General features: G+C 41.9%; 1 protein-coding gene across 4 annotated transcripts in view; it reads right to left on the reverse strand.

Moving 5' to 3' along the window:
* Positions 1-12686, reverse strand: part of UBN2 (ubinuclein 2) — a 2968476-nt gene that overhangs the window by 587369 nt on the left and 2368421 nt on the right. For all 4 annotated transcript variants that reach the window (XM_044074031.1, XM_044074022.1, XM_044074006.1 and 1 more), the window contains one exon: positions 481-1974. In XM_044074031.1, coding sequence (XP_043929966.1) covers positions 481-1974 — 1494 coding nt within the window. The remainder of the gene's footprint in view (positions 1-480; positions 1975-12686) is intronic.

Below are 12686 nucleotides of genomic sequence, written 5' to 3' on the forward strand. Positions count from 1 at the left end.
CAAAATACAGTTGGGAGAAAGGTCATTTGATATAAACAAGTATGACACAAAATAGGTATACTTGAAAGTTCTTACTAAAGGTAACTTCACTGATTGGTGTATAATGTTTTTTTTACTACTCATAACAGAACATCTCTGATGTAACCATCCTTCTACCCATTTCAGCAACTGTAAAAGCTGTTGATCAGACAGTCTTAAAATAACTGACCAGGCCAGACAGCATGTTTTGCTGTCAATGGGACTTGGACATCTAGATGTCTAAGTTTCAAAACAAACATTTCAAATAGGATCACAAAACATTCAAAGACTTAGCACAAATTCAAGCAGTTACAACTGAACCAAATGAATGTCAAACTCTTCCCTAGGGAAAAAAAAATTCTTCGAAGTGGACATGCTGCAACTGCCTAAAGAAATTCAGCTGAAGACTCCTGTTTTATTCTGTAATTACACAAGTTCAAGTGGTGCTAAAGCTGTACATACCTGAACACCAGCTGAAGAAGATGAAGTCACTGAGGAAGAAGTTGGTCTATGTGGATTTGACAGTTGTTTAGTAATTCCACTTCCTGTCCCCCCAGACCCACTAGTCCTATGATTAGTTCCACTGGAATTAATATTACTTCTGCTAACAGGCAAACTTATACTAGTTCCACTTAAGCTGCTCTTACTAACAGTTCCAGTGGTGTTTTTACTAATAGTTCCAGAAGTATGTTTACTAACAGTACCAGTAGTGCTGCTTTTAACAGTTCCAGAAGTGCTTTTGCTAACAGTTCCAGAAGTGCTTTTGGTAACAGTTCCAGTGATGTTTTTATTTGATATTCCAGATAAAGGATTGGTTAATTTGGAAGTAACATGGGGATGTTTCACAGACTGTCCACTTGATGAACGATTATTACCTAGCAAACTAGCAGATGGCTGCCTGTTGTTATTAATCCCTCCAGACTGCTTATGAAGAGTATTACTCTGGATATCAGGTGAGCCTGAACTAGATGAACTTGGAGATGTGCTATGTTTTGATGTAGAAACTACAGAGAAGGGGGGCTTAAATGCCTGGTTGGTAACGTGAGCCCCTGAACCCTTGGATGAGTAGGCACTAGAATTGGAAGGGCTTGAAGCTGTCCGGGAAGCTAAGGAGTGGGAAACACTGGGGCTACTTCCAGATGAAGGTGATGAAGATGACGATGATGACGATGTTGACCTGTATGCAGACTGCTTCTCTTGAGGTTTCATCAAAGATGACAACTGAAGATTGTTAGTTAACCTGACAACAGGGTTGGTAAGTGATTTGCTGATAGTTGCTTGCAAAGGGGAAACATAATTGTTTTGGTGCATGGCTGACTGTTGATGCATCTTAGTCACCTGACCATGTGATACAGAAGAGACCTGAGGTGAAGATGACCGTTGAGCTCCTTGCTGAAGCAGTTTAGCTGAGGAAGCATCCGAAGGAATCTTTGAACTTTGTGCTGATGACCCAGCAATCAGTCCTTGACCAACACCAGCTGGAGGAGGATCTTGGGGCTTACTTGGCAATGAGCCAACATGCCCAGCAATAAGACTTGCTGGAGCAGAAACCTGAGTTGATTCTGATGTTTTAGCATTAACCAAAGGGAGTTTGCTCATGATGGTGGCTAATTTTTCTTCTCTCAGTGATGAGCGGGGTCTAGAAACAGCAGTATCAGAGTTTGAAATGCTGTGGATGCCTTTAGCTGCATTATTGAGAACTGCTAATGCTTCTGAAATTGATTCCAATGAAGGTGGTTTTACAGAAAGAGCTTCATCAAGAGAGTCATCCAAGCATATTGCCTCAGCAGCTGGTGTTGAGCCAGCACTAGAAACTGGTGTACTTGATGTTGCAGAGCTCAATGTTGGAATAAGAGATGCTGTAGCAGAAGTTGTCACTGGAGCCGAACCAGAAGTCGTCATTGGAGTCACTGTAGAAGGTGTTATGGTCTTCTGCTCTTTCTTTGGGCTGGATTCCTGTAACATACAAAACAAGGAATATGAAAATGATCAAATGGCTTCAGAACAAGCAAGTTTTTAAAGCTTTTCTTTACTTTTTTTGTTAATTGGCTTACTGCAACCTGACACAATGGCTAGGTGGTAAGGCGACAAAGCTGCGAATAAGGAACAGCTCTGGACAAGAGTTTGACTAAGTTCCTCTGTACATGTACAATGTCACTAAGCAAGTCACTTAACCAGTACAATGGTCCCAGAGAAATGCACTCTACAATGCTCTTTCCAGCCTATTTCTGACATGAAAGGCATCTCCAGAATGAAACATGATTTCAAACACCTCCTAAATGACCTATCTCATACATTTTTTTCCTGGATGACCCACAACATTTTGCCGTTTTTGTTTTCATTAGATGGTTTGCCTGCATCTCCTAAGAGAAAACAATTCTGGATTACAGACAAGCAGATTCTGACTGTAGATAAGAATAGCTTAACCCATCTAGTCTATCCATGTTACTGTTTTATTTCTTAGACAGGTAAAAAGAACAGTCTAAGGACTCCTTTTACCATGACCAACCCCCAAAAGCTGTGAAGAACATAAATCAACTTCAGAAATACATGTGTGAAAAAACACTGTACAAAACCTGCAATATTTTTTTCCAGTGATGATGCAGCAAATGTGTAAGAAGTACAACTGTGTAAATTAAACTTACGTATAACAGTACGTTTGAATTCTTTACTGCTGCTGTAGCCTAAGGGTTGTAGCTTGCCAAGGATATAGCAACTGACCAGCTTCGAAAAACTATCATGTATGTGGATATTCTGCAATCTGCAGTGAGGCACTACTGGGACCAGACACTTTGTAAAGACTTGGTGCAATGGACAGTTCAAATGGTAATGCAGAGAAGTGATAATGTAATCCAGACACAGAAAACCTTAGAAATCTTTTGAAGTTGCTTGATAATCAAATAAATTGGTTAAGCATCTTCCGGGTCTAAAGCTACCTTAAGACTCTGATCTGAGATCAGAGATAACACTGTTTGAAGGGTCAACATTTTGAACTTTGGAATCTTTACAAAAAGAATGAGAGAAGATAGCTGTGTATCAATGTGGTTTTGTGGAGGAGAGGCAAACATTTGACATTAATGGAACAATAATGATACAGACAGAAGCAGAATGTAAGGAAATACTGTTGTTGTATGTGGGTCTTAATGCAGAGAAAGCATTCAACAGAGATCTCCGTTGCTTATTTTAAAGCTGTCTCGCTATGTTAAACCCATTTAACATAGCGAGACAGGTTTAAAAAAAAAAAAGCAACGGAGAAAGCAAGATCTCCGTTGCTTTTTACTGTTTCGCTATGTTAAATGGGTTTAACATAGTGAGACAGCTTTAAAATAAGCAACGGAGATCTCCGTTGCTTATTTTAAAGCTATCTCGCTATGTTAAACCCATTTAATATAGCGAAACAGTAAAAAAGCAACGGAGATCTTGCTTTCTCCGTTGCTTTTGGCCACAGCTCTGATGTACTGTGTAGGCATGCTCAGTACATCAGAACTGCCGCGGATGCCAGACAGCTGCGGAAGGGCAGCAAAGAGGCATTATACAATGCCATTATTTAAGAAAAGTAATTGTTTCTTTTCTTAAATAATGTCATAGTATAATAGCAATAACCCACTTCTGGGTGTGGGTAATGCGGGATTTAACCACGGCTGTCTTTGTTTGCTCCCTCGGGCTTCGCCCTCGGGACCAAACCACGCCAACCGTGGTTAAATCCTGCATTACCCACACCCAGGCATGGGTTATTGCTATAGTAAAGTACCAGAAAGTATTCTAAGAACTAAGTCAACATGACAATACAGAAATGAGATTTTGCCAATAGAGATGACTGCAATTCGGGGTACAGAAAATAGGCAAGAGGGAGCTAGAATTTACTGGAGAAAACTGGCAAAGGAACCAAGGTATTGAGAACAAATAACTAAAGAGGGAAAGGTAACAGACTGGAATGAGACCAAGATAACATTTGGACTGCAGGGTACAGACTAGCTTTCCTACCAAGGACTGATAGAGTATTGGCAAAGAGAAAGGGCTAGGTTTATCTGAAGTGAAAGACTTGCTCTAGTAGAATTTTTACTTGAATCTAAAACAGAAGCTGCTGTTTAAAGGGGATAATTAGTAGGGCATATAAAATATTGCATGATAACTGTAAGAATCAATCAAAGAAGGTTAATAAAGATTGGAAAGAGACCAGAAAAGCAATTTACAAGAGAACAATGGGAGGACATATGTATGGCTCCCAAGTATGCAACCAAGTCCAGAAGATTTACGATTTTTGCTTGTAAGCATTTGCACAGGTACCTTTCAACCCCAAGCAGACAACACATTTTTCCTCAGGTAGATAGCAAATGTTGGAAGTGTGATGGGAAATAAAGGTAACTGGGAACATATACTTTGGGAGTATAATGAGAAGGCAGATTTAAAAACAAATTGCTACAGGGTACTCTGTCAGAAATATTGGGTAACCAAATGTTGTAAACTACGGAAATGATTCTTTTGAAATGGGACACAGGATCTGAATTGCCCAGGTATGGTAAGGCCTTATTAAGTTTAATTCTGTTGGCTGCCAGAGAAAGCAATTATTAGAAAATGGAAATCAAAATCTAAACCAAATGTATTGATGCACTTAATATTATAAAAAAAGAGATAAAAAATGGAAGACTGATCTTTATTAAAAGTAACTAGCAAATTACATAGAAATAAATGGAAATTGTGGTAACAATACATGCAGACTCATGTTCATGAGCAGGAGGAGTGAGGTTTAAAGGCAGGCAGGAATTCAGCAATTTATGTAATATTGGACTGAAATATTTTATTATTATAATGTTGGACTGATAACAGTTACAAAGGAAAGGTACGTGAAGAATAATGTATGTAAACGAAAATATGTTAAAATGCTTTGTTTTCTTTTCTGTTAATGTGTGTCTGCCTATGTCTTAAGTTGTTCTTGTTGTGTCTTTCGGCTTTTCCCGGTTAGGCGTCGCCACAGCGGAACTCCGGTCCGCTAATGATTGGCAGTAGATTTTTACGTGCCGAGTTGCCAGCCCTGACGCTCAACCTTCAACGAAGGTACGCACATTCACACATGTCTCCACACAGAAGACGCTCTAGCTGAGAATCAAACAGGACAACGTCTTACTGTGAGGCGACAATGCTACCGCAGCACCACCACTGCAGTATTTGCCTATGTCTTAAGTAATAATTTAATAAAGGTGTTTAAAAAAATTGAGAGAAGAAATATCCCGGAGTACTCCTCCTTTGAAACCAGAAACATTCTAGAATAAAAGTCTTTTCTTATTTGATCTGCAGGAACACAGTCTATGAATTCTGCGTTTAAAGGGTTGGAGCACTGGAGAAACAATTCTGTTTGATTGGGAGGATGATGGCGGACTCACCATAAAAGGGCGGAAGGCTTTTCTATTTACTGCCAACCATGACCCTCCTAAATCCCCTTCAAAATTCATTTGTCTGAAACAATCTGCTCCCAAAAGGGAGCACTTAAAGTCAGTTTCCTTGAAAGAGGAAGATATGCTGGGGAAGGATGGGAGAGGGAGGCAACCTGGTTTCTGCCATAGTCACATTCTGAGGAGAGCCCACGACCCATCTAGGGAAAACCTCCTTTCTTTTGGGATTTTTACTAGTTCCTTCCTGCTATCTCTTCTAATGAGTCTGTCTGATAACAGAAGGCACCACTTACTTGTTTTGTCTTTTAAAGGGAACACAGGATTTGGAAGGAAAAGAACAAGGGGACATGAAATAAATCCGAGAAACTACCTAATTAAATTACTTCTCTTGTCCCATTGTTTGAAGACCTGTACAGCAGAAGGTCCAAATAAAACCTCCTTATTCACAGCAGAATTTAACATTTTCTGATGTTAAAACTGTCTGAAACGTTTACTTACGAACCCAGATAAAATTTTCTCAAGACTGCAGCTGAGGCAGAAGCCCTGGAAACAGTATCAGCTCGATCATACATACGTTTTAAGGCATGTTTACAAACCTGAGAATTTAGAGGTGATAGGATTCGCTTAACACCCATTTTAGAAAGTCCAGGTAGCAGAACATTACATACTACAAGCAAATCCCAGCATTACATCTCCCCATACAGCCCTGACAGCTAAGAATTCTAAAGGCTAAAGTAAAGGAAGAAAAAAAGAAGTTATGTACTTACCATAACGTTCCACCTGTGTTGTCCATTTTCATTTATCCTTAACGTATGGGGGGGGGGTTCACTTTTGGTAGCAGAACCGACTTTGGCATTACTACAGCTCGCGCTGACCAAAAACTCTTGACCTTCACCTCTATCCATAATTCCCCTCTCTCCATTACCTCAGATTGAGTTTGCAGATTAGATATCGAGTGAATAGCTAAAGAAGCCTTAATGGAAACCATTATCTGCTAAGTCTTAAAGATTAACAAATGAGAAAATTATATCATCGGTTCCACCAAAAATCTTCAAAGGCCAGGGGCTGGAGGGAGGGGAATCAAGGATAAAGGAAAACGGACAACACAGATGGAACATTATGGCAAGTACATAACTTCTTTATCCGATGTTGTCAATTTTCATTTTATCCTTGATGTATGGGACTGAGTCCCCAGCTACTTTAGACCTTGTGAGGGACTCATGGAAGGCTATTCCTGAGTATCATTCAACCGAAAGATGTTCTTCCCCTACAGACTAAATACAATTTGTAATGAGTAATAAAGGTATGGGGAGAAGCCCAAGTTACTGCTGCACATATATCATCCATTGAAGCCCTTGACTGGAAAACTGCGGAAGTGACTACAGATATTGTACAGTGTGCATTAACAGGCCTAGGCAAATCAATGTCCCTCTTGTTATAGATGAAGGACATACAAATCCTTACTGACTGGTTTACCAAACCTTGCACTTGAAAAGGAGATAAAAAGTTGGTCTGATTTTCTACTGTCTTTTGTTCTGTGAAGATAAAAGTGTAACTGTCTGTGGACATCTAGCAAATGCGGGCAGTATTTACCTTTGTTTGAAAAGTTTGGAAAAAAATACAAGCAAATTAATAGTCTGATAATAAACTCTCTCACTACCTTAGGCAGAAACGTGGGTCTTGTTCGCAAGGAGAGACTGTCTTTCTGAAAGATCAGATGAGCAGGTTTACGGGATAATGCCTTCATTTCTGAAATCCTCCTAGCAGAAGTTACTGCCAATAAAAACAGCATTTTCCATAACATGAACTTTAGATCACAGTCCTCAGAAGGTTCAAAGGGGGAATGTACAATGGTTTGCGACACTAGATTTAGGTCCCAAGGTGATGTCAGATCCTTGAAAGGGGGTTTCAACAAAAGTGTCTCTTAAGAAAGACTTACAAAGTCTATGAGAAGCCCCAGAATGTTCTTCCAAACCATCACAGAAATTTGAAATTGCTGCTAGCTGTATTCTGATAGTAGGAGGAGAAGCTCCTGCACTGAAAAGAGAAGCTAAAAATTCTAAAACATTATCAACAAGCACAGAAAAGGGGTCGATATCCCTTTCATGAGCCCAGATGGAAAACCTCTTCTATTTACTGTTATACAGCTTCCTGACAGAAGGCTAAAAGAATTTGGTGTACCGGGGAAGAAAGTTTAAGATGCCTGGCAACTAGTGAAACTGGAGGAACCATGCTGTCAGCTTGAGGTTCACAATGTCTGGGTAAACTAGTCCATCTGGATGGGACAGAGGGTCTACAGTTGGATCCAGAGTCCATGGTTGCTGAATGACTTAAGGCCAAAGAAAGGGAAATCATATCTGTTGAACCCAAAAGGGAGCAATGAGGTTACTTTGCTCTTCAACCTGAGTGATTTCTGTAATAATTCTGGAATTAGAGGTATTGGGGAAAGGCATACAGGAGTTGGGAGGCCAAGTATGGAGAAAGTACAGTTTTGTACCTACCATAAATGTAGATGTTCGAGTGCTAATACAGCTGCAGTCATAACAGATGGGTTTTCCTGCCGTCAGGCGGGTCCTCGGTCGGCCGAATTACAAAGTCTAGGTCCGGTGTCGGATGTTGTCGCTTCTTCCCTGACGTCAGTGCGACAGGGGTATAAAAGAACCAGCAGACGCCATTTTCTTCAGTTTTTCTTACCCCAGATGTCAGGTGCCCCCAGAAGGAAGGCAAAACATAAATTTATGTAATAATGCAATGCAATATAATCAAAAAACAGTAGTTGCAAGCAAATACACCATAAAAGAATACCCCAATGAGGTTGTATGAGGAGGTGTTAGCCATTAGGCCTGTCCCAAGAGGGGAAGGAGGGAGGGAAACCTGGACTGCAGCTGTATTAGCACTCGAACATCTACATTTATGGTAGGTACAAAACTGTACTATGTTCATCGTACATACAGCTGCAGTCATAACAGATGGGTAGAATCCCAAAGCTAAAAAAGGGGTGGTAAGCACTAAGTGGAACTAGGAGGAGCCAGGATGCCCTGCAAGACTGCAGTGGCAAAGCCCGCTCTAGATTTGAGTATAATGGTAGGTGATAGTGCTTGGAAAAAGTATGTACAGAACTCCAAGTGGCTGCTTCCAAAATATCTTTGGTAGGAACCCCCCTGAGGAAAGCTGCAGAGGTAGCTGTGGCCCTTCTGGAGTGAGATCTGATGCCTGTAGGTACAGTTTTACCATGAAAAGAGTAACAAAAGCATATACAGTGGGCTATCCATTTTGAGATTGTCTGTTTGGAAATAGGCTTCCCTTGAGCACCTGTAGCATAGGACACAAAGAGTTGCTCTGATTTTCTGAAAGGCTTTGTTCTGTCCAAATAATAACGGAGCTGTCTGTGAATGTCCAAGGAATGTAGTAATCTCTCCCCTTTGTTTTGTGGATTAGGGTAAAAGGTAGGTAAGTGGATAGCCTGATTCAAGGCTACCCTGGATACTACCTTTGGCATAAAGGAAGGATTGGTTCGTAAGGAAACTCTGTCCTGATGGAAAATGATGAAAGGCTGCACAGCCATGAGGGCTTGTAGTTCTGAAACCCTGCATGCTGAGGTGATAGCCAGAAGGAAGGCTGTTTTCCATGACAAATATTGCAGTTCTGTTGAAGCAGCTCGCTCAAAAGGAGGCAGGGTCAGTTTTTCTAGAATGAAATTGAGGTCCCAAGCAGGTACTGGTTGCTTCCTTGGGGGTTTTATGTTCTTAGCCCCTCTGAGAAACTGTCTTAAGAGAGGGAGAGAGAATAAAGGAGGATCAGTGTTGTATTCTGCAGAAATGGCTGAGGCATGGATTTTGATGGAGGAGAATGAAAGTCCACTGCTTAGCATCTCAGCTAGGTACTGTAATTTTGAGGTAAATTCAGTATTCCAGGATTCTGACCCTTTTTCTGATTCCAGGCACAAAACCGTTTCCATTTTGCGGCATAGGCTTTTCTAGTAGAAGGCCTTCTGGCCTCCAAAATGACATCCTGCACTTCCTTGGAGAGTAGGGTCTGTTGTGAATTTAAGGAATCCTCCATGCGGCTAGATTGAGTGTTTTCAGCTGACTGTGAAGAGTTTTGAAGTTGTGCTGAGTCAGTAGAAGAGGCATTAGAGGCAGGATCCATGGTGGGGAATGCGTCAGGCTCCTCAGGAGTGGGTACCAGTGTTGTCTTGGCCAGTCTGGAGCAATGAGAATCATCTTTGGTCTGTCTGCTCTGGCTTTTAATAGAACTTTGGGCAGCAGAGGAAGAGGTGGAAAGGCATAAAATGTCACTGTTGTCCAACTGAAAGAGAGTGCGTCCACTTTCCAGGCCTGTGGATGAAAGGTCCTTGAGCAGAATTTTGTCAATTGGTAATTTCTGTGGGTGGCAAAGAGATCTATGTCTGGCCTTCCCCATGCTTGAATTATCTTTGTAAAAACTTGAGGATGCAACTTCCATTCGTGTGGATCTGTCATATTTCTGCTCAGGTTGTCTGCCAGCGTGTTTTCCTTGCCTGGCAGGAACTGTGCTTGAAGTTGGATTTGTAATTCCAGAGCCATGTTCCATAGAGACATGGCTAGCCTGCATAGGGGATATGAATGGGTTCCTCCTCGTTTGTTTATGTACCACATCACTGTGGTGTTGTCTGTCCTTATCAATAGCTGGCCTGGATGCAGTAGGTCTTTGAAAGCCATAATAGCATTTATTACTGCTAGCATTTCCTTTTGATTGATGTGCAGGTGCTTTTCTTTTTGTGACCATTTGCCCTGAATGCACCGATCTGTCATGTGTGCCCCCCAGGCGTAGTCCGAGGCGTCTGTTGTGATAACTTGATTTGCTTGAGGCTTGCAAAATGGGAGACCTATGTTTCTTTGGCATGCTTGAGCCCACCACAGAAATTCCTTTTGAAGACATGGAATCAGTGGTATAATTGTTTCCAAACTGTGGCTGTGTTGAGACCATAAGTTTTTTAGGTACCATTGAAGTTTCCCCATATGCAGCTTTGCACATGGGATTAGCAGGATGCAAGATGCCATGAATCCCAGAGCCTGCAGGATTTTCCTTGCAGTCAGCCTGGTGAGGGTTGCCAGTTTTCTGAAGTATTGAGTTAGTTGCCCTTGTTTCTCTGGCGTGAGGTAGGCTATCTGGGTGTTTGTATTCAAGCTGGCACCCAGGAAAATTATTGTTTGAGAGGGTATTAGTCTTGATTTCTTTTTGTTGACTGTGTATCCCAGAGAATTCAACATTATTATTACAAACGCCAGGTGTTTCAGAAGTATGTGTTTGCTGTCCGCTTGGATCAGGCAGTCGTCCAAATATGGGTATATTTGTATCCCTTGAAGTCTGCAGAAGGCAATTACTGATGCCAGGCATTTCGTGAACACTCTGGGCGCAGTAGATAAGCCAAAGGGCAATGCAGAGAATTGATAATGGGTTGAACCTGCAAGAAATCTGAGGTATCTTCTGCAATCTTGTCTGATAGGGACATGCAGGTATGCCTCCTTGAGGTCCAATGTTACCAGCCAAGACTCCTTGCCCAGCATGGGAAGAAGCTGCTGCAATGCGAGCATCTTGAATTTTGGTGCAGTAAATATGTGTTTAGGATGGATAGGTCCAAAATAGGTCTCCAATCTTTGCCCTTCCTTGGTACCAGGAATAGTCTGGAATAAAAACCTAGACCCTGTTCTTGTGCAGGTACCTCTTGAATAGCTTTCATGTCCATGAGATCTGAAATTTGTTTTTGTGCCTCTGCCCTTTGATTGTGTGGCAGGTTTGGCATGCCTCTCATTTTTGGAAGGGTGTGAAAGTGGAATCTGTAGCCTCTGTCTATGATGTCCAGGATCCATTTGTCTTTTGTGACAATATGCCAATTTTTCGAAAATAATGCCAGTTTTCCACCTAAAGGTGCTGGCATTTGAGCCTTGCTTGCATGCAAAGGGGAAAGTCATTGGTTCTGCTTTCTGAATAGCTGTGAACTATCCTCACCACCTCTTGGTGTAGGTGCTTGCCATTGTCTGCCTCTAAATGATCCTTGAGATTGCCCTCTACCCCTCGGGCACCTGTATCTACCTCTTTGAGGTCTGTCCATGGCTGGAAAGGACCAATTTTTTGAAGGCCAATTTCTACTAAAACGTGGTGGTTGTACCTGTAGGAAATCTTTCACTGTTTGCACTGATTTTGCCTTTTCCTCCATTTTCTTTAATACCTCCTCAGCTTTAACCCCAAACAATACATCTTTTTGAAGAGGTGCATCTAGTAATTTTGCTTTGACATGATCTGGTAAGGTTTGCTGTTTGAGCCAAGCATGTCTACGTATGACTGATCCTGTAACAGCAGCTCTACATGAGGCCTCTAAAGCATCAAAACCACATTGCAAGGTATGTTTACCCACTTGCTCTGCACTATGCAACAAATCCTGCAACTCCTTCAAGTCTGGTTGTTCAGGTTGTGACATTTTGCTTTTCAACTGAGATAACAAAAACTGTTGATACTTTAACATATGGAACTGACAGTTTAATGCCCTCATGGTTAAGGTGGCCGAGGTGTATACCTTTTTCCCCCACCTTTCTAAAGCTCTGGAATCTCTCTCTGAAGGTAATGGATTTTTGGCAGTGGAGGCCTTAATTCCCTTGGGACCCTGTGAAATAGTTTCTGGGTCAGCCGCATGGCTTTTGTATAGGAATTGGTGTGAATCAGGAACCCGGTAATACCGGTCAGGCTTGACTGGAGCTGGAGGTAAAGAATCTGGGTTAAGGCTGGCCTCTGAATACACATCATCTAGTATGTCCAAGACAGGAGGTATAGCCAGAGGCCTGTGCTGAGGGAGCAAGAGGAAATCCCTGAGCCTTTTCTTGGAGTCTGAGTACTCTTGGCCTTCCCACTGGAAGTGTACACTCAAGGTATGCAAGGTTTCCCCAAAAGAGTAATCCTCAGGGGGGGAGACAGAGGGAATGGACTCCTCTGCATCAGAATCTTCAAAAGGGGAGTATGAATGTTCCTGGTCCTCAGAATGTTCTGAAGTAATGGAGGCCTGGTCCGAGGAAGGGTATTCTTCCTCCACTCTGGGCCTTTTGTCCGAGGGGGGTTGAGAACCCCTGATAAGAGTAATCAAATCCTCAGCCATTTTGAGCATCTGCTTTTTAGGCATGGGACCTTGAGTGGGGCCCTGTGGAGCTTGTCTTTTAGTATGCATGGCTGCTTTAGATTTAGTGAAAGCCTTAATGGAAAAAGAAGAAGAAGGCCTGAAGACACCTTGAGAGGTGGCAGGCCTGT

The sequence above is a fragment of the Protopterus annectens genome, chromosome 1.part1 (assembly GCF_019279795.1).
Source record: "Protopterus annectens isolate FY-2018-M chromosome 1.part1, PAN1.0, whole genome shotgun sequence".
NCBI lineage: Eukaryota > Metazoa > Chordata > Ceratodontiformes > Protopteridae > Protopterus > Protopterus annectens.